This window comes from Monodelphis domestica, chromosome 4 (genome assembly GCF_027887165.1).
Source record: "Monodelphis domestica isolate mMonDom1 chromosome 4, mMonDom1.pri, whole genome shotgun sequence".
NCBI classification, from domain to species: Eukaryota; Metazoa; Chordata; class Mammalia; order Didelphimorphia; family Didelphidae; genus Monodelphis; species Monodelphis domestica.
Window position 1 is genome coordinate 379,976,048 of NC_077230.1, and position 27,132 is coordinate 380,003,179.

At 48.5% G+C, this 27,132-nt stretch overlaps 1 protein-coding gene across 1 annotated transcript in view; it reads left to right on the forward strand.

The window, feature by feature from the left end:
* The first annotated feature begins 1,326 nt into the window (after positions 1-1,326).
* Positions 1,327-27,132, forward strand: part of CRYBG2 (crystallin beta-gamma domain containing 2) — a 42,070-nt gene continuing 16,264 nt past the window's right edge. Inside the window, exons 1-8 of the mRNA XM_056795485.1 lie at positions 1,327-1,752; positions 6,982-7,045; positions 8,902-9,767; positions 19,261-21,832; positions 22,945-22,992; positions 23,341-23,456; positions 23,621-23,750; positions 27,069-27,132. The exon at positions 27,069-27,132 is cut by the window's right edge and continues 76 nt beyond it. Coding sequence (XP_056651463.1) covers positions 1,613-1,752; positions 6,982-7,045; positions 8,902-9,767; positions 19,261-21,832; positions 22,945-22,992; positions 23,341-23,456; positions 23,621-23,750; positions 27,069-27,132 — 4,000 coding nt within the window. The 5' untranslated portion in view covers positions 1,327-1,612. The remainder of the gene's footprint in view (positions 1,753-6,981; positions 7,046-8,901; positions 9,768-19,260; positions 21,833-22,944; positions 22,993-23,340; positions 23,457-23,620; positions 23,751-27,068) is intronic.

Genomic DNA, 27,132 nt, shown 5'->3' on the forward strand with positions numbered 1-27,132 from the left:
ATTTGTCTTTTTATTCCTTGCCCTGAGTTCAACACCTAGCCCATGGTAGATATTTAATAAAGGCTTGTTAATTGATGAACAAATGTATAACTGAATCCCCACTTTCCAGAGGAGGAAATATGTTCAGAGACTAAATAATTTTACTAGGGTCCAAAGATTCATTGGGTCCAGTAGAAAGTAATTTGAAGGATCATAATAAATTAGACTATGACCTTCTCCAGAGCAGGGATGGTCTTTTTCCTTTTTTGTATACACAGAATTTGGCACAGTGCCTGACACATAGTAGGTACTTAATAAATGTTCATTGACTGACTATGAAAAGAGTGGCAAATTTGTCAGTCAGTGAACAAGTATTTATTAATAATCATTTACCATGTACTAGGCACTGTGCTAAGCTCAGAGGGCTTAAAAGAAGGGCAAAACTTTACCACTCTTCTGCCTTGGAACCAATACATAGTATCGATTCTAAGACGGAAGGAAAGGATTAAAAAAATTTTTTTAAATAAAAATGGGCAAAAATTGGCCCTGCCCTCAAGTATCTTTCAGTCTAAGGGAAACAACATATATGCTGAGTAGATGGGAGGTGATCCCTGACTCTAGAGGGCTCCAGAAAGTACAAGGTGAAATAGAAGCTGTCTTGAATGAAGCCACGGAAAGAAACCAAGAGGCAGAGATGACAAGGGAAAGCCTTGAAATGGATGAGGGGAGAAGGGGAACCCAGTCCACTCAAGGCCTAGAGACCCAAGTATCTACAGCCAGTGTGGTCTTTTTTTTTTTTTTAACCCTCACCTTCCATCTTGGAATCAATATTGTGTATTGGTTCTAAGGCAGAAGAGTGGTAAGGGCTAGACAATGGGGACAAGATTTCCTGTAAGATTTAGGTCAATGATTTTAGCCCGAGGTTGATTTGATTTCTGTCTCCTATCCCCCGCTAGCTTTAGGAGGGAGGGAGTAAGGGGTTTCCTTTGTTGAACTGAACGCCACTTTCAAACAGATTTGAGCGGAATAGAAATCTAGCCAGGGAGCTGGCCGGAACCTTTCCAGGTCTAACGCTGGAGGAGGTTTTTAGACTCTGGCCCCAGCCCTTACTCATGGGTGCCTCCCTCACCTATCTACCTCCAGCTTCCTCCGACCCTTGTCCCCAGCTCTGGCCCCCGCTCCCTTACTCCCTTCCCCTGGCAGCCCGAAGCAGGATCGCCCACCTAAGAGTGCTGAGAGAGGCAGACCAGTGAGATTCGCAGCCCAGCCCCAAGGCGTGAGAGAGACTAGCGCTCTGGGGGCGGTCAGGGACGGGAGCCTCGCCTCCCTTCCCCGCCCCAGTCCGGCCCGTTAAATCCCTAGAGCCTAAAAGAGGAGCCGACCCAGTGTCTGCCACGACGCTCCCCCCGCCCCTCACCTTCGGCCGTCGTCTGCTCCCGGCCCGGCTCCTGTTTGCTCAGTGGGCGGGGGCGGGTGGTGAGGGGTGTTTTCTCAGTAAACGCTATGGAATCCTGGTGACACACACATCCCCACCTCCCTGCCGCTGCTCAGCTGTCCTAGAAGGCCAGCTCCGGGAGAACGGAAGGAAGGAGCGTCCGAAGAAAGCTAATCCTCGACGGCCCCCTGCCCTGCCATGGCCGAGAGGCCCCGGCTGCGGCCGAGGCTTCGGGCTCTGGGAGCCCGCCTGACCCAGGTCCTAGCGGGGCTGGGGGGCCGGAGGGACAGGAGGGGCAAGGAGCCACCTCTGCCGGGAAAGCCCAGAGTCCCGGACAGGTGAGAGGGGTGGAAACTTGTCATCGCGGAAGGACTTCTTTAGAGGAGGGTTACGCGCTCGTGGGTGGGCTTCCCGGGATCTGGGACGGATCTGCGCCGGGATTCAAGGGCGCTGGGTGCCTGAGGTGTGCACAGAAGGGTAGAGACGCTGGAGGGAACAGAGAACATTAAATACTAGCCGTGGAATGCAGGTCCCTAATTAGAACGTTGGATTGGAGAGAACGCGGACCATGGGATGCGGAATCGTTGCGCTGGAAGACTCCCTATTCTTCATTCTAGGTTTTCTTGGGAGTGAGAGGTGAACGGAATTTTAAATGTCATGGGGTAGTGTTCCTGGAGTCAAGATGCCTTGAGCTCAACTCGTGCCTCCGACGCGTGCTAGATTGGGGTATAGCATAGTCCTGGAATTAGAGTAAAAGCGCCAGGGTGGATCCATCCCTCCTACCTGGGATGCTTATTAGCACCGTGAATTTGGGCATGATACTTAACACCTTGGTCTCTGGAAAAGGACAGAAATTGGATTATATGATTTCTGAAGTCCCTCCTAACTCTAGACCTATGACCTAGGACAAGTCACTAACTTCTCTGTGCATCCCAGGCAGTTCTCTAAGATCCAGGGATTGGGGCAGCTAGGGCTCAGTGGATAGAGTGAAAGACCTGGAGTCAGAAGGACCTGGGTTCAAATCTGCCCTCAGACACATCCTAGCTGTGTGACCCTGGGCAAGTCACTTAAGGCTGATTGCTTGCTGCTTTTCTGTCCTCCAATTGATACTAGGACAGAAAGTGAGAGTTTGGAAAAAAAAAAAAGAGGGGCGTCTCAAAGTGGATCTGGGAACCTGGAAGTCAAAATAATTTTCATACTAATACTAAGACTTTAGTTTCTACTACTGTAAACATCAGTAGATATACCATAGGAGATAACCTTCTATTTTGTTTTAGACCCTTACCTGCTGTCTTAGAACCAATAAAAGACAGAAGAGTAGTAAGAGCTAGACAATGGGGGTTAAGTGACTTACCCAAGGTCACCCAGGTAGGAAATATCTGGTCAAATTTGAACCCAACTGTGGGTCTGGCTCTCAAGCCACTGAGCTACTTAGCTGCTCCCCTCCCTTAAAAAAAAATAATCCTTACCTTCTATCTTACTCAGTATCAGTTCTAAGACAGAAGAGTTAAGGACCAGGGAAATAGGGTTAAATTACTTCCCTGGGTTACACATGGAGGTGTCTGAGGTCAGATTTGAACCCAGGGCCTCCTATCTCTAGGTCTGACTCTCCATTCACTGAGCTATTCAGCGGTCCCCAAATCACTTCATTTTTGTCTGCCTCAATTTCCCTAACTGTAAAATGGAGAGAATAGCACCCACTTCTCAGTGTTCTTGTGAGGTTTACATGAGATACTATTTGTAAAACTTTTAGCACAGTGCTTAATAGATTTTATTTCATCTCTTCCTTCCTCTACCACCCTGCTTTCCAAGGGGACATGATATTAAAAGCCTGAAATCCTAAACTTTAGAACTATTAGGGAGCTTGGAAATGATCTGGTGACCAATATTCTCAATCGAGCCCTTCATTTTATAGATGAAGAAGCCAAACCCCAAAGAAGGGAAGCAACTTGTCCAGGTCACACAGCCAAATGACAATGAAAATAACAAAAATAATTGCATTTACCTAGGTTTGTAGAGCATTTGTTTATATAGGTTTATCTATCACTTAAAAGTTTGCAAAGCACTGTGCATGTGTTAGCTCATTTGATCCTCATAACAACTCTAGGAAGTAAGTGCTATTATTATCTTCTTTTTACAGAGGAGGAAATTGAGGCAGAAAAAGATCACTGGATCTGGAATCCAAAGTCCTGAAATCAAATCTTAATTTTCTACTTACCACCTGGGTGGCATGGGCCTTAGTTTCCCCCTCTGTGAAATGAGAAGTGAGACCAGAGAGCCTCTGAGATCTCTTCTAGGCTTAAATCTAGGATTTCTTTTTTTTTTTTTAAACCCTTACCTTCTGTCTTGGAGTCAATACTGTGTATTGGCTCCAAGGCAGAAGAGTGGTAAGGGCTAGGCAATGGAGGTCAAGTGACTTGCCCAGGGTCACACAGCTGGGAAGTGTCTGAGGCCAGATTTGAACCTAGGACTTCCCGTCTCCAGGCCTGACTCTCAATCCACTGAGCCACCCAGCTGCCCCCAAATCTAGGATTTCTATCCCCTAAATCCACTCTCCATTTTCAATTTTTGAATTCTCAATCTTTAACCCTTTCATCAGTCCTATCCTAGGCTTGTGGGTATGGTGGAAACCAGCCCAGGTATACTTCAGCTCATAGGCCTCAATCTCTTTTGTCCCAGTCTTCAGGCTGGCATTCTTGAGATTCTAGTCCTGCCTCTGCCACCAACTCACTGTATGATCCTGGGCAAGGCTATATAAGGCAACTACAAAAAAGGAAATTCAATTCAGTTCATTTAATCAAACTTTTTAATGTAATAAAATAAATTAAATAAGAAATAATCAACTAAAAATCAATTTTTTGAAAAATTTAAAATCAAACTCTGTGTCAGGTAGTGGATAGAGCACAAGGAATGAAGTCAAGAAGACGCCTGTTCCTTGGTTGAAATCTGACCTCAGATACTTCCTAGCTGTGTGACCCTGGGCAAGTCCCTTCACCCTATTTGCCTCAGTTTCCTCATCTGTCAAATGAGCTAGAGAAGGAAGTGGCAAACCACTCCAATATCTTTGCAAAGAAAACCCCAAGTGGAGCCAGGAAGAGTCAACTGGAAAAGACTGAAAGAACTGAGCAACAACAATGTGCCAGGCATTGTTAGGTGGGAAAAGACCCCCCCCCCCCAAAAAAAAATCCATCCTCTCAAGGGGTTTAAATTCAGTCAGGGGTGGGAGAGGACATAATCTGGACATAAAGAAGCAAACCAGTGACCAATGAAGAAGTCCTTTTGGGCTTTAAATGTGTGATCTGGAGGCCTCAGTTTCCCTAGCTGTAAAGGGAAGGGGGCTGGACTGGGTGAAGTCTGAGGCTCCTTCCAGCTCCCTCAGTTCCTGAGTATATGAACATAGTGTCCAATCTCCTTGTAACCGAAATTCTTTTTTTTTAATTTTATTTAATTGATTAATTAAGAAAAATTTTCCATGGTTACATGATTCATGTTCTTTTCCTCCCCTCCTCCCACCCCCTTCCCGTAGCCAATGCTCAGTTCCACCCGGTAACCCAAATTCTTAACCATCAAAGCTCCTCATCCACAGACACCGGGTGTAGACCGTGCCGAGCCTCCGAGTGTTTGTACAGAGGTACCCCGGCAATTTGTTTTGATCTTATCTTGGGCCCCAGCTGTCATCGGGCAGCCTCGTAGCCAGCTGTGAGGCTGGAAGGTGAGGGGAAGCTGGGGAAGAAGGAGGAAGCCAGGAGCCTGGGCTGGCTGGTCAGGATGTGCCCAAGGAAGAAGGACGGCTCGGGGGCGGTTGGGTAGGAGCTGGAGTGGAACCTTCGGGCAAAGATTGGTGGCGCTGGAAGGGCTCCTGGATCATAGAACACCGGTGCAGGGTGGGGGGGGGACCCTCAGAGCATCCCCTGGAAGCCTGGAAGGAGGGATGGGATACTGGAAGACCCCCAGGGCCTCCCGGTGTGGGTGTGGGTCAAGGCAATTGGGAGACTTTCCCATCTCCCCTGAAGCCTAATAAACACCCGGCAGACCTTTAACCCTACTGCCAGAAGCCACACCCCGACTCTTCTCAGCCTCTCTACTCCCGCCCCAATCCTGGAGCTCCGACTCCTACCCCAGCCTGCCTGCGAGAGGGAGGTGTGAGTCAGGAAGAGTCAGGACGAAGGGAAGTGGATGACGGGCTCTGCATGTGTGTGCCTGTTCATGGCTCTGGCCTGGGTTTCAGGCAGCCGTGGGAATGCAGGGATCTCCGTGTCCTGTGGGCCCCCATCCCAGCTCCCCCAGGGCCTGGACCAGGCAGAAGCCATGGGGGAAGGGAGCATCGCTAGGCAGAGACTCTCTATCTGTCTGTATCTATTTGTGTCTGTCTCTATTCCCTGGATTACTAGATGTGTGACCTTGGACAAGTGACTGCCCTGCTGGCCTCAGTTTCCTCCTCTGAAGGAATTGGCAAACCACTCCATATCTTTGCCAAGAAACCCCCAAGTGGGGTCACGAAGACACAATTAAAAGGCTTGAACCATTAATTATCCCCTCTTTTGTATCTCAGTTTCTAAATCTGTTGAATGGAAACTAGATGGATCTATAGGGTTCCTCCCAGCTGACAGTCTACTCTAGTCCAAAGGTATTTCCAGCTGACATTCCATGTTCCTAATTAGGTCCCTCCCAGTTTTGGCACTCTCCCAGATAGGACATTCCTTATTCTAAGGTCACTTCCAACAATTGGTGATTCTCTCCTTCTTTCTGTCCTGTCCCAATCTCTGGCAGGGTTTGGGTCCCTTGGGTGGGTCTGTAAGAGAAGGAGCTGGGGAGCAGGGGGTGAGGATGGCAGTGGAGAGAGAAGAGACAGGTGTAGAGGCAGAATAATTTCTTTTGTGATTCCACCAAGAATCTTGCATTACAGTTAACTTTCTCTTGCCCACCCTTGTGTAGGAGTAATACTCAGGGTCCAATGCAAAGTTTCTTAACCTTTTTTTGGTATCATGGGCCTCTTTGGTAGCCTGAAGAAATTTATGGACTCCTTAGAATAAGGTTTTTAAAATGCATAGAATAAAATATATAAAATTATAAAGAAAACCAATTATATCAAAATGCAGCTATCAGATTTTTTTTTTAAGTTCATGGACCCCAGGTTAAGAACTCCTGCATTAAAGGAAGGGGGTAGAGGGTGGCAGAGCTGTAACTAGCATAAGGTGAACAGAGCCTTACCCCAGGGTGCTGACTCATCTCTTAAAGAGCACTTGTTCCCCGAAGTGACTGCTATCCTCTTTGCATTTCTGATGGATGCAACTAATCCTGAGCCACCTCCGTAGGGTCTCTGGCCATGGCACTGCTCCTTTGGCCCCTTCCTTTCCCTACAATCCCCAAGGGGCTAAGGGTAGAGCTTTGCCCAATGTCTGACTGGCTTCTTTGCTCTTCTTGACTTCCTCCCTCCCCCAACTGGCTTGCCCTGGGTGAAAATATTCTTATGGGAGGGAATCCAACCTTGTGGGATTTTGAATGAATGAAGAGTACAAGAGAGCCTACTACTCACCCTTCTGTTCCCCTGGTACTCTCTCCTCTAGGCCCTGGAAAGGCCAAAGCTGCCCAGACCTGGTGGAAAGCAGCAACACCAACCACAACAGCAAGGTAATACTGATAGTAGTTGTTCTTTTCAATAGTAATCTCAATAATAATAATAGCTCATAGAGCTATTTAGCTGGGCTCTTGGGTCAATGGCTTCCTACTGGGACCCTATGGCACCATGGATTACATCTCTAAGTTCCAACTTCCAGAGAATTTGGCATGTTCCAGAATACTTTCCTCATGACACCCCTGCTAGGTAGATAATGAAAGTTCCATTATTTCCATTTTTCAGAGGAAGAAACTAGGAAGGGGATGTTATTTCCCAAAGGAACACATTGGTGATTCTCTTTGGAGTCTTGTGAGGCAGGGACTCCCAGGAGGGAGAGGGGCAATGGGTTAGGACCTCTGGCACCAATGGGGTCCCAGGCTAAGGTTCCCCATTGGGACAACCTGGATGGGCTGAAGCAAAGGGAAGAGGGAACTTGAGTTTAAGGCTGTTACCCTCACCCTCTCCTCCATATGCATTCTGGGTCAATCCTAACCAATCAGCCAACAAATATTTATTGAGTAAGTCCCTACCATGTGCCAGGCACTGTGCCAGGTGTTGGAGATAGAGATGCCAAAAAAAAAAAAAGAAACAATCTCTACTCTCAAGGAGCTATCAGAATATAAATCTACTCTCAGCAATAAAACCCTGATCTAGGCTTAGAATTATTCCTGCCTCCTCAGATCTTCTGTATAGCCACCATCACTCCCCCAACACACAGACACCCCTATGTACACATAGACATATATGCATGTACACTTCCCCAGTCCCTCAGCGTATTCATTCTGGTCAGGGCCTTGGCCAAGAGTGAGCTCTCCCTTCCCATCCTGACTGAGAGTCCCTGTACTATCTCTGACCCTGACTTCCTGTGTGACCTATGGCAAGTCCATAATTTCTTTGGGCTCCAATTCCCCAAAGCCAGCCTCCTCCCTTCCCTGCTGCCCGTAAGGACTATGCCTGACTGGCACTGGGATTGGCACCTCCTACCCCTTAACAATAACAACCAAACAGCAGCCAGTGGCTGTGGGCGGGGGTGCCTGGGAAGAGGGGCAGAGTCCAGGTTCTGCCTGTTGGGAAGGTGGGGCTAATCCTTGTCAGGGGACAAGGCCAACCTTGTCAGTAGGACTGGGTCGATTCCTCTTGGTTCAAGGCCCGGTGGACCCAGGTTGTACACATAAGGGTGCCCTCCTAGCTAGCCAACTCCAAGGCCCAAGATCTGTGCTGGCAAGGAGCAAGACAGAGATCATAATATCTCAAAGGATTTCGAACAGCCTTTCATTTTATGGGGGAGGGGGGGAGCGGCAGACTAAAGGTCAAAAAGGGAAATAATTGGCTCTGGGTCACACAACTAAGCCTTGGCTAGGGTTGGAACCTAGGTTTTCTGGTTCCCAGTTGAGTGCTCCTTCCATTCCACTCTAGGTAGGGGCAGTGAGTAGGGTAGTGAGAAGGAGCAGGGAACATGCTTGGGAAACGTGTCCACACAGCCTTCCTGACTCCTGGGAGGTGGCCCAGCTGGTCTTGACCATGGCTCCTAGCTAGCCCTGCCCTCTGGGACTAAGCAAGAACACGTCTAAACCCTCCTCCAAATGACAGTCCATATATTCAATTGTCAAATGTCAAAGAGACAGCAATCATGTTGTCTCTTAAGGTTTCCCTTGCCTGGGTCCTTCAGCCAAATCTCAGATGGCTTAGACTCAAGGTCCTTCCACCATCTTGGTCATCCTTTTCTGGATGATCTCTGGTTTAACACTATTCTTCCTAAAATGTCTCCGAGAACCAGAGTATTCTGCCCAGAGCTGGGAGGACAGGGAAGTCAGGGCCCAAGACGTTGGTGCCCATGAGGCATTATGACCCAAGATTATCATTCCCCCAGGCAGGAGTCCGGAGCAGCTCTGAATGGGATCTGCAGAACTGGGGTGTGGGCCGGTGGGCCCGGAGAAGGAGCCTGGGAACATCCACTCATTCCCTGGGACGACTGCAGAGACCAGCTGTGGGCAGTGCTTCTGACCTGGCCACTTGCACCCATCTAGGATCTCAGCCTCTGATACAATCTCAAGAGGATGAGCCCTCTACATCTGGTCTCCTCAAACAACCCTTGACCTGCCATGGGGTGGATGGGCCCTTCCACGAGGCTGCTTTGGGTACCAGGGATCCTGTTCTTGAGGGCCTCCTGGAGGAGGCAGACCTTAGCCCAGATAAGGAAGTGGCAGAGCCCCATGCCCAGGGGGAAGCCACTGACACCCTACAGTCCCAAGATTCAGTGAGGTCTGAGGCTGCCCTCTCCCTCCTAGTTCCCACTCTTTCTCCTCAGCAAGCAAAGGATGCTGGCTATGATGATCACGGGACAGGGTCCCCTGTGTCTGGGGAGCCAGGGCCACCCCATGATGGCCCATCGCCTGCCAAGACCACCTCCCTCCTTGTCACCGTCATCCTGCAGGAGGAGCGAGGGGTGACTCCCGGGGAGGGCGGAGGGGAGCCTGAGTCTACGCTGCCAGTGCCGTGGGAGCTGAAACCGGCCCAACCAGCTCCTTGCCCAGGCAGCCCTGAAGAATTCCGGGGCTGCCGGGCGAGGGTGCAGGCCCCTCCCCAGGAGCCACGCCCCATCACGGGGTGCCCCGACTCCTGGCCCTGGGAACCCCAGGTGAAACAGCACCAGCGCCCAGGGAGAGCAGGCGAGCGGAGGGAGCCAGAGCCTCCTGGGAGCGGTACCGCCGAGTCCCCCGGGTCTCTGGAGGAAAGGTGAGGAGGGTGAGGCGCCGAGGGCTCTGGTTGGGGAGAGACGCACGTGGGGTTTGGGGACTCCATTCTCTGGTTCTTGCCTTCTCTTCCTAGTGAGAGGTTCATTCATTCCTGTCCTCCAGCTCTGAGCCGAGGCTCTTCCCACCCCACCTTCGTCCCAAACCCCACGCTGGGGAGTGACGGCGCTTCTTTCCCCTCGCCCCTCCTCCTAGCCCGTCTATGCCGACTTTCCTCTCCCAGTCCTTTTCCTTTCCCACCCCCTCACCACTAGTCCCTGTCCTGACCTCCCCTCTGCGTGGCCGGCCAGGACAGTGTCCCCCGCTGTCAGAAGGGAGTCACCCTGTCCCCACCCTCTGAAGGGATCAGGCACCCAAATGCTGGCCTGGGAATCTGCTTCTAGCCTTATTTGGGCTGCCAAGGTGCGGGGTGTCCTGGGGCAAGTTGTTCAACCTTTCTGGGCCTCAAGCTGTCAAGTAGATTTGCTCCTGGGCTGGTGAGGAGGTGGCAGGAAGATTCTTTGAAGTCCTGGGAGCCCAGACGCGGGTGATTGAAAGCTGGAAAGGTTGGTAGTGATCGCGGAGTCCTACTCCCTCATTTTACAGAAGGATGGGGGGCGGCTATTAATCACAGCAAGGATTCTAGCAGCGCTTAGTTAAAGCCAACTATTGATGCTTCCTGCCAATGGATAGGACAGGTAGCCCACTGAGAACCCCTGAAGTCTGGGAGGTGGGAAGCTCTGGGGATGGAGAAGAGATGGGAGCCATGGAGTGTCCTCTGGCCAGGAAGAGGATCTGACTCAATGCTGGGGAAACCCATTGAGGGAGATTATGTGACTGCAAGAAATCAATGGAGAGCTTTGTCCTATTGATTCAAATGAATCTTTGGATTCTAGGATTTCTCATGTTGTCTCTCTGGCTTCACAGGAAACCTCAGTGACCACAAGCATAGAGCAGGAAGGGACCTCCAGAGCCATCTAGTTCAACCCTTTTATTTTACAGATGAGGAAACTGAGGTCCAGAGAGGAGAAATGATTTATCCAATGTCACTGGGGGTGAAGGTGGTAAATGCCAGAGGCAGAATCCACACACAGGCAGTTTTTTCTGTTATACCAAGTTGTGTTTCCAAGAGAAGGTCCTACATGAATTTCTCTGGCTCCTATTCCCTTAAAGGTCTCAGCATGTGAGAAAAGGGATGGATGAAGTAATGAAAGAATGGATCAACACATAAAATTTAAATTAAAACTTTTAAAAAAGAATTAATGAATGAAAAAGAATTAGCCATTTACTAGGTACCAACCACTAGGTATAAAAACACAAAAAAAACAAAAACAAACAAACAAAAAACCCAGTCCCTATCCTCAAGGAGCTTAAATTCTAATAGGGGAAAGACTATGTATATAAGAAAATAGGGAAGGTACAGCTAGGTGGCTCAGTGGATTGAAAGTCAGGCTTAGGGATAATAAGTCCTGGGTTCAAATCTAGCCTCAGACACTTCTTGGCTGTGTGACCCTGGGCAAATCACTTAATCCCCAATGCCTAGCCCTTATCATTCTTCTGCCTTGGAATCACTATATAGTATTGATTCTAAGGCAGAAGGTAAGGGTTTAAAAAAAAAGGGAGTGGGAGATGGCTGCTAAGGAAGGAGGTTTTGATTTGAGACGAAGCATAGTCTAGAGGCTAGCATCCTGGATTTGGAGTCAGGAGTCCTGCCTCAGATGTTTACTAGCTGTGGAACCCTGAGAATGTCACTGAACCACTCTACATCTTAGTTTCCTCATCCGTAAAATGGGTATAACAATAGCTGCAGCATCTACTTTGCAGGGTTTGGGAGAGGATCAAATGAGATCATGTAGGTAAAGCATTCTACAAAACTCAAAATGCTAGAGAAATGCCGGTTATTATTATTATTTTGTTCATCCTTCACTTTAGGTTAAAAAGCCTTTGGAGCTTTCCTACCCCAAGGATCCCCTTGACTCCAGAGAAGAGTGTGTTATGTTGTTGTTCACTTATCATGTCCAACTCTTTGTGACCCCTTTTGGGGTTTTCTTGGCAGAGATTCAGGAGTGGTTTGCCATTTTCTTCTCCAGCTCATTTGACAGATGAGGAAACTGAGACAAACCCAGGGTAACATAGCTAGTAAATGTCCAAAGCTGGATTTGAATTCAGGAAGAGGAGTCTTGACATTCTTTTTTTTTAAACCCTTACCTTCCGTCTTGGAGTCAATACTGTGTATTGGCTCCAAGGCAGAAGAGTGGTAAGGGCTAGGCAATGGGGGTTAAGTGACTTGCCCAGGGTCACACAGCTGGGAAGTGTCTGAGGACAGATTTGAACCTAGGGCCTCTCGTCTCTAGTCCTGGATCTCAATCCACTGAGCTCCCCAGCTGCCCTCTGAGTCTTGACATTCTAAAAGATTTCTGGGTGAGGGGATTCTAAGAAGTTCTGGGTCTGAACACTGGTCTTGTATCTTCCTACCTTCCCACCTACCTCACATTTCAGGAACTCAGTTTCCTCATTTGTTAAATGATGGGGTTGGACTGTATGACCTCAAAGGTCCCTTCCACCTTCAGATCTTTGAACCTAAGTACTAGGTGTTATCAAACCAATACTCTTTCCTCTCCTTCTTGATTATAACAGTGGGTGTGTTTATTGTTATGAAAAGCACAGAGTTTATTTATCATTCTATTCTTAATAAGGGAGAACTCTTATCTATATGGCACCTTAAGGTTTACAAAGGACTTTCACATCTCATTTTGCAAATGGAGAAACTGAGGCCAAGTGAAGTAGTTTATTAATGCTCTAGTGGAAAAAAGCAACCAACAAAATAATGTACTGGATCAGAGGTGAAATGCTGCAAATAACATTCTACGACCTTAGACAAGGTTTTTTCCTTACTTCTCATCTTTGAGCCTCAGTTTCTCTATCTGTAAAATGGAGATAGTAATACTTGTACCGTCCACTTCCCAGGACTATTGGGAAAACCAAAAGGCAATCTACATAGATTTAATTAGAAAAAAATCTTAAAGTGAGCTAGTCCAATCTCCTTGTTTTTTTTTTAAGATGAAGAACTGGCCTCTAGAGAAGTTGTCTCTTGCTCAAGATCATACAGATGGTAATCAATGGTTCAATGAGCAAGCCTTCAATAATATGCCAGATGCTCTGCTAGGTGCTAGGGATACAAAAGGACAAAGATGGAACAGTTCCTGCCCTCTAGACGTTTGTATTCTATTGGAGAAAACAAAATTGACATTATTGTGCATACAGTATATCTAGAATAAATTCATGATAATTTCTTGGGGAGGCATTGGCAGCTGGGGGAAGGTAGGGAATAAGAAAAGGATTAATGTAGGAGGTGATACGTGGGTGGGATTTGGAAATGATCTGGAATTCCAAAAGGTGGAGGTGAAGAAGGAGTGAGTTCCAGGCTTGGGGGATAGCCTATACAGAGAGAACTAAGTGCAAAGAACAAGACCTGTTTGAGTGGATCATAGAGGGCATGAAGAAGATCAATGCATAATAAGGTTGGAAAGGTAGATTGGAGCCAGATTGTGAGGAGATTTCAATGTCGTACAGAAGTTTATGTCGATATCTCTTCTACATTTCGGCTTTAGCCTACATGGTTTTGCTGTCATTGAATGGCATAAAAAATGAGAATTTGGGGGGAGTTTTGTGGAAGCCACAGATAATACAGCACATGACACAGAAAAAGTCTAGAAACTCATAAATGCATAAAAATATATTATCAACATATTTTATCTTTTAACATTATAAACATGCATGTCTTTTCCTATAAACACCCCATAATAGAAAAAGAAAAAAATTCAGAATTCTCTGGTATGAAAGGAGGATTAAACATTTTTACACGAGATTTTCCAGATCAAGAGGGCATCATGCCCTTAATTCCTATATTTACTTCAAGAAGTAACAGGAAGTAGGTAGCTGGGTGGCTCAGTGGATAGAGAACCAGACCTGGCATTGGGAGAACTTAGGTTCAACTCTGGCCTCAGATTCTTCCTAGCTGTGTGTCTCTGGGCAAGTCACTTAATCCTATTTGCCCAGCCCTTGCCCTTCTGTCTTAGAGTTGTTACGAAAACAGAAGGTAAGGCTTTAAAAAAAATGAAGGGATTGGATGACCTCTAAATCAATATCCATGTATATTTCTCTTAGTTTATGATTTTTACCCTGTGAGGTAGATAGAGCAAATACCATCCTCCTCCTCATTTTACAGATGGGGAAAGTGAGGTCCAGAGAAGTAGTTTGTCTGAGGTCATAATTAAGTTTGGTAAACTTTGGTGGACCCCAACCCAGATATTTTGAGTAGCACTCCAGTGTTTTTTCTCTAATGGACCATTAGCAAATACCTCTCTCATTTTCTCATCTGCAAAGTGGACTGCATAGACTAGATGCTCTCTAAGCTTCCTTCTGGCTCCAACGTCCTGTCTCCCAAGGCTCTTCCCAGCGTTGACAGTCTAGATTTTAGAATCTTTCCAGATTTAGGTCCTTTCCAGATCTTAACATTTTATGTTTTTAGGTTCCTTCCAGCTCTAACATTCTAATGAATCAACTTTCCCTCTTCTCATAGGGTGGAGGCAGGAAACTGAAGGGAGGGAGACACAATGGGGCAACCAGAGAGATTCTAAGGTCCTTGTCTCCTAAGGCATCTTCTGGTTCTAGCCTTCAGCATTCTAAGGTCCCTCCCATTTCTAACAGTTCATGTTCTAAGATTCCATCCAGAATTAACATTCTATGTTCTAAGGTCCCTCCCAGTTCTGGCATTTGACCGATTTTTTTTTTTATGAATGCTTTTGATTCCTGGAAATGTCCTGCTTGTTCTCTACTGCCCCTTCCTTGCCCTGTCCCATCATTCCTAGATCCCCACAGCAGGAATTTAGGCTGACCCTGATCTCAACAAGCCCCTGAGGAAGTCCGACTCTCAGATCATCGGGGACCCAGCTTTAGAAAAGGAGAGAGAGGGGTCAGGGAGAAGGGAGGAGAGGTCAAAATGGGGAAGGAGCTGGGGTGAAGCTGTGGGTGGCCTCCACCCAGTCCTCTCCCTATCTATTTTTGGCCCATGGTTCATAATGAGAGACTCTATGGAATCCCAGCTGGAGTCTAGGGAGTTAAGCTCCTGGCCCCCCTTACTTTTATACCCCCACTTTTTCAACTCCCTTGAGAAGGCGCTTGAGGCCAGGGATGGAAGCCACTGGAAAATGTGTGGTAGTGGTGGTGGTGGGGCGACAAGGACAGATGGGTTTCGGTTGGATCTGCAGTCATACATGGGTGTGTGAGTGCAGGCGTGCGTAGAGACTGGTTTGGCCCAGTTTTGGGGGTGACTCACAGGTGAGTTGAGGGTTTTGTTTGACTTGTTGGATTAGGCATCACTTCCCCACCCCCTCTACTTCACAGTCCCACAGGCCATGTTTTGAAGGCATAAGTTATCTTGTCCATCCTTCTTCCCCCCACAACATATGCTACTCCAGGCTAGACGTCCCCAGAGGAGCCAACCCATGAATGGCCAAGGGGAGAGTGGGTGAGATTCTGGGGGACCTTTTTGCTCATGAAGACGATTTAGACTTGAGAAGCTCTCTCTAGAAGCAGAGGTCCATTGGCTCGACAAGTCTCCCAGGACCTTTATTGGAACCCTGCCCTTCAGCCTGAGCCCCTTCTCTCTTCTCCTTCACTTCTCTGATCCCATGTGCTGATGGTAGATAGCTCAGTCTAGGAGAAAAGGGCTGAAACAACATGCCGGCCCTTGACTCTGTCCTCTTTTTCAGACCTTCTAGGCTTCTTCAAAGGCCACAGGAGCCTTTCCTGCTGACATGCCTTCTAGTTCCCTGCTTCTGAGGCATTAGCCCTTCTCTTGGATTGAGCAATATACTGCCAATGCATGAGATGGGAGAAGTAACAAGCTCAGAGTAGGGGGCAGGGTTCAATAAGAGTATCAGGAGAAGAGGCAGATGGGTGGCTCAGTGGATAGAAAACCAGACCTGGAGTTGAGAGGTCCTGGGTTCAAATCTGATCTCAGATACTTCCTAACTGTGTCACCCTGGGCAAGTCACTTAGCCGCCATTGCCTAGACCTTACCGCTCTTCTGCCTTAGAACCAATACACATTCTAAGATAGAAGGTAAAGGTTTACCAGTGGAATTGCTCATTTGCTACAGGTTGGCTATGGGAGGGGAGTGGGAAGAGGGGAGGGAAAGAACATGAATCATGGAACCATGGGAAAATATTCTAAATTAATTAATTAAATAAACTTTTTTAAAAAGGTAAGGGTTAAAAAGAAAAAAGGAGTCATGGGAGATGGTGAGGGAATGAGATTTGGGTTTGAGAGGCCCTTTGAAGAGAGGGGTTCAGCTCAGTGATTGAAATGGGGCTAAGTGAGGAAAAGGTGCTTATTGAGGAGATGGAGCCCCAGTGAATCAGCCGAGGTGGGGGATTTGAATTAAAGCTCAGGGACAAGAGGAGATGGGAGACTCGATTAGTAAGAGGAGGCGCATTTTTGAGGGGATCAAGGAGTCCAGCTGCACCCCATGCTTAGAGATTCCTGGGCCGGGCCCAGTGGTCAGCCTTTGCTCTCCTCCCATTGCTTTGAAGGCCCGCCTGCTGCCGGATAGATAGAGGCGTCAGGCTTGGGGCTGGGCCCACATCCCCTTTTTATTCCCCGCACCCCTGAACCCTGGCATGTTGTTGGACAAGTCCTGAGGCTGAGATTGGCTTTCTCTGGCTTCCTCTCTGCTCTAGCCCCTTTCATCTCAGCCCCTCATAAAATACTGACTCATGTCTAGTGACTGTCAAAGCAGGCCAAAGTCCCAAGGCCCCCAGTCAGCTCGGAGGAAGTGGGTGCAATGATGAGATCCTGCGGCAGGGATGAGGATCTCCCCGGGATCAATCGGAGAGACTTGAGGGGAAGACTGTTGTAGGAATGAGTGCACCAATGAAAGGCCAGGCAAAGAGAGAAGAGAGCAGACAGGGACCCAAAGAGGTGAGAAGAATTAGAAACAGAGTCCTTTTCCTTCTGCTTGACGTGGGCTAAGGAGATGGACCAGATGACCTCCCGAAGCCCTTAGGAACCAGAGATGGCTGGGTATGATGGGGACGGGTCCCCTAATTGGATTTCTGGCCTTCTTAATGGGTGGGGGGAGGAATGGAGGGAAGGATTCTGGAACTGGAAAAAAAAAAGAATTAGGAAAAAGAGGGGTCACGGTTGGTCCCTTGAGGCAGGGAAATAGATGAGATTTGGGACAGATCTATCCTGATTTGAGCAAACCTGATATGTGCCAATTCAGATTTAGAGACGAGGTAACCAAGTGGAGTGGATAGAAGATGGGCCTGGAAGTCAGCAAGAGTTGGGTTTCAATCTAACCTCCTCCTGCCATACTAGCCTGTAGAACTGGATGAGTCACTTGACTTAAAAGACTAGAAACTGTCAAACACTGATTTGCATTAGTTTGTAAATCAGTTGTCTTCAGGAAACCATGAATTTCCCCAGTGAACTCATAGGTCTGGACAATCAGTAATGAAATTAGAGAGGGAATTCTTTGATTACTCCAGGATCCTTTAAGCGTCTATGAAATCTTTAAGAGAAGTCTTACTTTAATTATGTCTGTTATTCAGTCATTCTTAGTGGTGCCAGACTTTTTGTGACCCCATTTGGGGTTTTTCTTGTCAAAGATATTGGGGCAGTTTGCCATTTCCTGCTCCAGCCCATTTGACAGATGAGGAAACTGAGGCAAACAGGATTAATTGACTTGTCCAAGGTCGCACAGCCAGACAATTTGAACTCCGTAAGATGAGTCTTCCTGACTTCAGACCCATTCACTGGGCCACCTTGCTGCCCTGGCTTTAATTATAGCTAGCTTTAATGTTTGCAAAGCATTTTATAACCATTATCTTGTTTTATCTTTATAAAAATCTTGAAAAGGAGGGGCTATTATTATACCCATTTTATAGACAAGTTAAGTGACTTGTCGAGGGTCATACAGCTAGGAAGTGTCTGAGATAGGATTTTGAATTCAGGTTTTCCTAACTCTGGTTCTAGCACTCAATTAATTTTACCATCTAGCTGCCTTCTTTATTTTATTTTATTTTGTTTTATTTTTTAAAACCCTCACCTTCCGTCTTGGAATCAATACTGTGTATTGATTTCAAGGCAGAAGAGTGGTAAGGGCTAGGCAATAGGGGTGAAGTGACTTGCCCAGGGTCACACAGCTGGGAAATGTCTGAGGCCAGATTTGAATCTAGGACCTCCCGTCTCTAGGCCGGGCTCTCAATCCACTGAACTACCCAACTGCCCCCTAGCTGCCTTCTTTATAGGGAGGCAGTGTTGAGTAGAGGGCAGCTAGGTGGTGCAATAGATTAAACACCAAGCCTGGTGTCAAGAAGATTCATCTTCCCGAGTTCAAATCTGGTTTCCCACCTTTACTGACTCTGTGACCTTGAGCAAGTCCCTTTTGGCTTCAGTTTCCTCATCTGTAAAATGAGTTGGAGAAGAAAATGGTAAACCACCCCAGGATCTTTGCTGTGTGACCTTGGGCAAGTCACTTCACCCTGTTGGTCTCAGTTTCCTCATCTGTAAAATAAACTGGAGAAGGAAATGGTAAACCACCCCAGGATCTTTGCTGTGTGACCCTGGGCAAGTCACTTCACCCTGTTGGTTTCAGTTTCCTCATCTGTAAAATGAACTGGAGAAGGAAATGGCCAACCACTCCAGGATCTTTGCTGTGTGACCCTGGGCAAGTCACTTCACCCTGTTGGTTTCAGTTTCCTCATCTGTAAAATGAACTGGAGAAGGAAATGGCCAACCACTCCAGGATCTTGGCCAAGAAAACCCCAAATGGGGCCACAAAGAGTTGGACAGGACTAAAGAATAATATATAAGTATATAGAGAGGTGTGGGTGTCTTCTTCCAGTTTTCCACCTTGTATCTTTTCCTCATTTTCTTCCCACATCTTCCCTCTTTCCATTAGCTTTTAAGCCCATTCCAATTCTACCCACTTGGAGATCCTAGGCCATTGATTATCTGAGCTAGGAGGGGCCTTAGAACGGAGAATGGCAAAGCTGAGGGGGAACGTAGAACACAGAACTTTAGAATGAGAGAGACCCTCTAACATGGAATATCAGGATTGGAAGGGGCCTTCGGTTGTAGAATGTCAGAGTTGGAAAGTTCCTCGGAAGCCATCTAGTCCAACTCTGACATTTTACAAAGGAACAAACCGAGACTCATAGAGATGACCCCGACCATTGGTCAAAAATATTTCTAGGAATAGCCAGATGCTCAGCCTTCCGGTCTGGGTGAGACACTGAGCATCAGGGGATGGACGACAGGACTCTTCGAGAAGGGCCAGTCTAAAGAGTATGCGTTCATTGTGTCAGATGCTGTTATTATGATGATTATTGTTACCATTTTTAGGTAAGAAAATCGACCCTCAAGTAGGTGAAGTGACCTCGAGGCCACACAGGGCATCCCTGACTCACCCGTGCTTCTCTCTTTTGCAGCGTTCTGGGGGTGCTGAGCAGTGAAGAGATAAGGAGCCCTCAGGGCACAGTGCCAGGCCCTGGCATGGAGGAGGCAGGCACACACCCGGTCCGGCCAGAGTCTCGTGTGGTGAGTGCCACCCTGACCTGGCGGCATCGGCCCCCTGCGCAGGAGGAGGTCCGGCACCGCTTCCATAAAGTCTCACTGGTGTCACCGAGGGAAGGTGGTGCTCCCCAGGAGGAATCGTATGCATATAGTTACCATCGAGAGGAAGTCAATGGCATCACCACGTGTGAAGAGGAGTCTGTGAACTCTCAGGGGCCCAAAATCAGGGTCAAGGACCCCCCTGAGGACCTAACTGCGGGTGATACAAAGAAATTCCGAAGTCATGAACCCATCTTCTCCAAGATGTACACACCACTCCCAAAGGACAGGAGGCAACAGGGGAGGCCGAAGGAGACTGGCACCCAGATCCACAGCGGCACCTCTACTCTGGCAGAGACATCAAGACTCAGTGCTGCTTCTGGTGCCCTGGCAGAGGGACCAATAGCAGGGCCCCGGGATGCAAGTCCTCACCCTGGCCTGGGCTCCTCTTGTGGAACCTTCCGAGGCTCTGAGGAGAGGCGGGTGACTCGGACTGTGCGCACCACCACGATGGTGGGAGGGCGTGTAGAAAGACGTACAAGCAGCTCAGTAGTAATTGGGCCCACAGTGGGTGAAGGGGTGCCTCGGGGCCGACACGTAGCCCGAACTGTCCGAGCTGTTGTGGTAGGCTCCCGTCCTGAGGACTCCCCATCACCCAGTCGGAGTCAGGCCCTGGAAATCCTCACCTCTCTGGTACCCCCTGAACCCCACCCCCCAAAAACTGAGTCTGCGAGACAGAGTCGGCTACCCCGGGCCATTCCCAGGTTCCAAGGGACCCCCCAAAACCAAGTGGGAGCCTCAGAGACTCAAGGACAGCTGCCAAAGTTTGGGGAGACTAGCCAAGAAGAAGGTAACATCCCCAGGGCTATTGGCATCATTGCTGATGCCTCTTTGTCCAGAGAGAGGGAAGTACCTATTACTAGGCTGCCTGTGTCTAGAAGTGACCCAACTCCACTTGAATTTCCTCCTCAGGGTCTCCCCAACAGGACTTCAGTTCTATCTTCTCCTGGACCCCAACAACCAAGTACCCTCACTGGTCCTGAGCTGCCTACACTGTGTCATGGCCCCAGTGCCAAGCTCTCCTTGGAATCTAGGTTAGCCCCAGCCCCATCCCAGGTGAAAAGTGAGGTTGTCCTGAGCCGTGAAGCTCCTCAGGGTTCCTCCTTCAAGAGGACTGAGGTTGGCATGGGCTCTGAAACTTTTCTTGTACCATCCCCCCAAAGGGACAAAGTTGTCCCAGAATCTAAGCCTCTTACTCCATCACCCAAAAAGGATGAGATTAATGTGAGCTCTGGAGAACCTCTTGTCCCGTCTTCCACAGAAAATGAGGTTGTTCCAGTCTCTGAAACCCCTCTCATCCCAACCTCAACAAACACCGAAATTATTACAGGACCTGGAATCCCTCTTATCCCATCTCCAAAGAAGACTGAGGTTGGTCCAGGCCCTGGAACATCTCTTGTTTCATCCCCTGGAACTCCTCTTGTCCCATCCCCTGGAACTCCTCTTGTCCCATCCCCTGGAACCCCGATTGTCCCATCCCCATCAAAAACTGAGGTAGTCTTGGTCCCTGGAACCTCCCTTGTCCCATCCCTGATGAAAAACGAGGTTGCTCCAGGCTCTGGAATTCCTCTCATGCCATCTCCAACAAAGACTGAAATTGGGCTGGGACCCAAAGACCCTGCTGCACCATCTCCCTTGGAGGCTGAGGCCTCCATCCAGTGTGGGCCCTCACAGGAACCCACCAAGGAGGAAGTCAAGCAGGAGTCTATTGGAGAAGAAGAAGAAGAAGGAGTAGCTCTGGCCGCTGACCTGGAGCTCTTCCTGGACACTCTGCGGAGCATGGAGGCTCCTGAGATTCTTCGCACCCACAGGCTTCCCCGGGCACCCCGCTCTTCTTATCTGGCCACGTATGCCACACTGCCTGCCATTGATGAGGACCAGGCCCAGACCTGGACTCCAGGACAAAGCCCTGAGCTAGGGCTGGAGTCAGAACCAGAGGCAGAGCCAGAGATGGAGCCTGAGTCAGATGAGGAGCCGGAGAACCCCTATCTCAGTGATGACGAGAAACTTCAGCGGCGCCAGGAGAAGGCCAGCCCTTCACCAGGGCTCTTCTGGGACAAGCGAGCCTCCCGGCCACCCCCTGAAATCCGCTCCCCTCTAGACATGATGAAATTGCATGTGGCTGAGGCTCAGGGGCCACAGGCCACTGAGATGGGCCCCCGGAGGGGGGCTGCTGGAGCTCCTGCTTCCCGCCTTGGGGGCAGCCTCCTGTTTGGAGGAGGGGATGTGGCCCCTCCTGCCACTCTGGGGACCAAGTTATCTTCCCTGAAGCCCCAAGCATCACCTGGCCTGGAGAAGGGCCCTGGGCGCCTAACCCTGCTCTCCAACCAGGGGAAGCCACAGGTCCAGGCTAAAGCCAACGGTTCCATCCAGCTTCCTGAAGGCAGGGTAAGAGAATTTACAACAACCTCTAGCTATTATTATACAGCACTTTACAAAGGTTATCTCATTTGATCCTCACAGTAGCCCTGGGAAATAGCTGTTATATTATTATTCCCATTTTATAGCTGAGAAAAAAATGAAGGCAGGCAGAGGTTAAGTGACTTGCCCAGTCAATAAGATTTGAACTTGGGTCTTCCTGACTCCAGGTTCAGCATTCTATCCACTGTATTACCTAGCTGCCTAATTGTTTTATTTTTTTAAGGTACTAAATTGGACTGGACAAAGGGACTCCAGAGGCTGGGAGAGGGGAGAGAAGCCCTCAGCATGTGAGGAAGTTCAAATCTGACCTCAGACACTTACTAGCTGTGTGACCTTGGGCAAGTCACTTCTCCTTGATTGCCTCAGTTTCATCATCTGTTAAAATGGGTTGGAGAGGGGGCAGCTGGGTAGCTCAGTGGATTGAGAGCCAGGACTAGAGACGAGAGGTCCTAGGTTCAAATCTAGCCTTAGCCACTTCCCAGCTGGGTGACCCTGGGCAAGTCACTTGACCCCCATTGCCTAGCCCTTACCACTCTTCTGCCTTGGAGCCAATACACAGTATTGACTCCAAGACGGAAGGTAAGGGTTTAAAAAAAAAATGGGTTGGAGAAGGGAATGGCAAACTATTTGGCAAATACCAACCCAAATGACTGAAACGACTCAACAACAACACAGTTGTCAAAATAATAAATCCAGAGACCCCAGATTAAACCCCCCTGGTCTAGATGCTTTCCAAGCTCCCTTCCGACTCTAAGTTCCACGATCCTATTTGAGAGGGTTGGCCTCTGGGCCCTCCCACTGACTCTCAGTGTGACCCTGAGCAAGCTACTTCTCTGTGGTTCTTAGGCTCCTCATCTATAAAATGGGTACGATAATATTTTTAGCACCTCTCACGATGGGCTTGGTTGACTTCCTAGTTCCATGGAAATGGAAGCTGCTGGTATTGGCATAAAAATGTGGAGCCCCTGCTGAAGAGCTCTCAGGCACTCAGGGTAGAAATGGGGCGCGGGTTTGGAGGGTCCTGTCTGAGAGTGATTTTTCTGAACCTCCCCTTTTGTTTCCTCGCCTTGCCTGGCTAGAGTTGGGAAGAGAAGAAACAAGGAAAGCTCAACACCAGACCGGGAAAGGTAGAGTGATGGGGAAGCCCTCTGGGCAAGGGATGTGGCTGGGGCCATCTTTCTATCCCCAGGCGTGCCTGGGCCACAGTAGGCAAATAATAAAAGTTGTCCATTGTCTGATTGGGGCAGAGATGGGGTGTACAGCGGAAAGGGTGGAGATCAGGGCCCCGAGAGAAAGATCGGCGGAGAGAATTTGGGGTGAAAAACACGAAAGGTCTGAGCATCATTAGGTCCATGGTCAGTGGGGAGGGGGGAGGGCCAGAGGGGCCAGTGACCAGGACGGGCCAGGACAGAGAGGAGGGTAGAGAGATAGGAGGAACTGAGCCAGCTGCTGACTTCTCTCTCTCTCATCTCTAGATCATCCTGTTCTCCGAGCCGGGCTGCAAGGGAGAGTCCTGGGAGGTCTGGCAGGATGTCATGGATGCCACAGGCTGGCTTCCCCCTCCAGCTTCCCTCCGGGTGCTCAGAGGCGGGTGAGTGGGGACAGCTAGTGTGGCTGTGATCACGCAGGGTGAGAGTGTTGCGTGACCCCCCAAACTCCTCGGAGAAGCCCTCGGATGCGGGTCTCTGGGCCAGGCTTTGGTGAAGGCCCTCATTCCCCAGAGGGCCCCTTCCCAGACGTCCAATGTGCCCCTAGGTGGATGCTCTATGAGAAGCCTGGATTCCAGGGCCAGAAGCTGGTCCTGCCTGAGGGGGACTTGGAGCTCAGGGCATCAGGAGCAGTGTGGAGTCCGGGGACAGTGGGCTCCCTCAAGAGGATCGTCAGGGTGAGTGGGGCAGCCTATTGGGGAGGGGGGGAGGGCTGGGTTTGGTCCCCTCATTTCCCTGTCTTCAGAGCCTGGGGGACAGGGGGCATAAAGGCTCAACAATCCAGAAACAGCAAGAGATTCAGTCTCTGCTTACAGGGAGAGGATCCTTCCAGCCCTTGGGCAGCTCCTGGTCTGAGGGGGGAGGCAGGACTCTACCTAACTCTTTTAAAAGTAAAAGTTGGAATGGAATGGAGGGACAGGCTGTTATTATCCCCATTTTACAGCTGAGGAAACTGGGACAGCCGGAGGTTGAGTGATCTGCCCAGAGTCACCTAGCTAGTAAACGCCTGAGGACAAATTTGAATTTAGTGCTTTGATGCCTTTGTGCTTTCTAGGGCTCCTTTGCTCCTTTGGTCCCCCTTGGGCAGGGCAGGACCAGCTTCTGGCCCTGGAATCCAGTTGGGGTGAGGGTGGCATCCAGGCATAAGAGTAGGGGTCACAGAGAAGTAGGATTTCAGGCTGCACATAATCTGATGGACCCCCAGAGGCAATAGGGAACCCCTGTTGGCCCCCAGAGGTTACCAAGACCCAGAGGAACTCATTCAGAAAGTTGGAAAGAACTCAGTGAGGGGCTGAGGGAGAGGGAGGCCAAGAGGCCTGGAGACAGACCCTCATTGTTCTGGGATGGGGCAGGCTGGGGACAGAAACCAGGGGAAGTTTTCAGGGGAAATTTGGGGCAGGAGGAAAGAGAGAGGAACAGATCGCGATTGTTTTAGCGGCCTCCACAACGTCATCCCCCAGTGTCCTCCAGAATCCAAGGCTGTAATGAATTCCACAGGGAGGGGGACAGGGCAGGTCATTTATTCACTCCGTTTTTAATTTAAGATCAAATATTATCAATCATTTGCGATAAACGTTTACTCTTTTAGAGGGTCAATGTAGCATGGTGGAAAGTGGTCAGGATTCGGAGTCAGAAGCGTTGGGTGGGAATCCTGTCTCTGGATCTAGTTGTCTGGTCGTGTCTGACTCTTCATGACCCTGTTTGTTGTTTTCTTGGTAGAGATACTGGAGTGGTTTGCCGTTCCTTTCTTCAGTCCATTTTATAGATGAGGAAACTGAGGCAAAAAGGGTGAAATGACTTGTCCAGATATTGGAGTGGTTTGCCATTTCTTTCTTCAGCCTACTTTATAAATGAGGAATCTGAGGCAAACAGGGTGAAATGACTTGCCCAGGGTCCCTTAGCTAGTAAGTGTCTGGATCAAATTTGAATTCAGGAAAAGGAGTCTTCCTGACTCCAGGCTCAACACTCTATGCACTATGACGCCCACTCACTGCCCAGTTTCTTCATCTGTAAACTGAGGTTAATACCTCACCCTGTTGTGTATATATATACCTTCATTTTTATTTTTGCTCTGAATCCAACTTAGTAGTAGGAATGGAGGGAAACCCCAAGAGGACAGTAGCCCCTCAAAGAGCTTACAGTCTTGTTAGTAACCAACAGGCAGGCTTGAGGAAGAAAAGAACCCATTAAGATAAGGGGACGGTGGAGAGTACCTGGAAAAGGCATCCCTTGGGCTGGACCTTGAAGAAGAGGCAGAACATTTATGAATGAAGACAGGGGAGGGTGCTCCAGGTAGAAGGACCATGGTGAGCAAAGGCTCTGGGAAGGAAAGTGTGTTATGTTTGGGGGAGATTGGAGAGTCCAGTTATATGGATGACATTGGAAAGATACAATGGAGCCAAGATGTAGAGGGCCATCAACCAGCCTGTTCCTCATAAACCTCATTCCACCTCTTGCCTACTGAACAGGCTGTTTCTCCCTGGTAGAATGTAAGCTTCTTGAGGGTAGATATCATTTTGGTTTTGTCTTTGTATCCTCTCAGCACATAGTAGACTCTTTTATGATTTTTTTCTAACATTTAACTTTTAATTTCTTTTCTCAATTACATGTAAACAATTTTAACATTCTTTTTTTTAAATTCTAAGTTCCAAAAAGAAAAGGAAAAAAAGAAAAAATTCTGAGTTCCAAATTCTCTTTCTTTCTCCCTTCTTTCACAAGACAAGATTTTATTTGCTATGGATTCTACATCTACTAGATGAGGCACTTAAATACTAGTGTAACTCTAGGAGTGAGTTGAAAAGAGCATTGATTTTTCAGGCATAAGATGATGAATGGTTCCATTACTTACTAGCTGTGTGACATTGGACAAGTCATTTGCCCTGAACCTTATTTTCCTCACCTGTAAAAAAGAGCAATGTGGTATGGTAGAAGGAATGCTGGATTTAGAGACAGGAGACTTGACTTTGGATTCCAACTCATCCTGCTCTTTTTTCCTCCATAAAGCTTAGTCACCTCTTCTTTAAAATGGGCATTATGCCTTCACTGTCTTGACCTATGGAGAAAAATGAGGTTCAAAAGAGAGAATCTGTCAATCTACATTTATGTATGTATGTACATTATTTATGTACCTGCTATGTGTCAGGCTCTGTGCTAAGTGCTGGGGATCCAAAAAGAGACAAAAGATAGTTCCAGCCTTCAAGGAGCTCACAGTCTGATGAGGGGGGGACAATGTGCAAATGAATCTATGCAAAGTGAGCTATAGATAGGAGAAAAAGAAAATAATTAAAAGAGAGAAGGCACTGGAATTAGGTCAGAAAAGGAGGTGATATTTTAGTTGGGACTTAAAAAAAAGCCAGAGAGGGGACAGCTAGGTGGATCAGTGAAGGGGGGTCTTGGGTTCAAATGAGGCCTCAGATACTTCCTAGCTGGGTGACCCTGGGAAAGTTACTCCACCCCCATTGCCTAGCCCTTACTGCTCTTCTGCCTTGGAACCAACACTTAGTATTGATTCTAAGACAGAAGATAAGAGTTGGGGGGAGGGGAGAGACAGACAGACAGACAAAGGGAAGAAGAAGGGAGGGAGGGAGAGAGAGAGAGAGAGAGAGAGAGACAGAGAGAGACAGAGAGAGACAGAGAGAGAGAGAGAGAGAGAGAGAGAGAGAGAGAGAGAGAGAGAGAGAGAGAGAGAGAGGGAGGGAGGGAGGGAGGAAGAGAGGTGAGTAGCCAGAGCATTCCAAGAGCATTCCAAGCATGGTGGACAACCAGGGAAAAGATATAATAATGAGAAATGGCCTGCCCAAAGGCAATGGGTTGGACAAGTTATCAGTCAGGGTCTTTTTCATCAGTTTGAGGAACTTCTGGCTCTGAGTAGTTGGCAGAACCCTTCTGAGGTCATCTGATCCATCTCCTTGCCTCTGGGGCAAGATAATCTCAGACCCAGGGGACAGGGAGGCTGGGCATCTTGTCTTTTTCTCATTTCCCTCCCTCTATCCTAGGACTACACCATCCCTGAGATCAGCCTGTTCTCAAAGGAGGGCCATGAGGGTGTCCAGGTGAAGT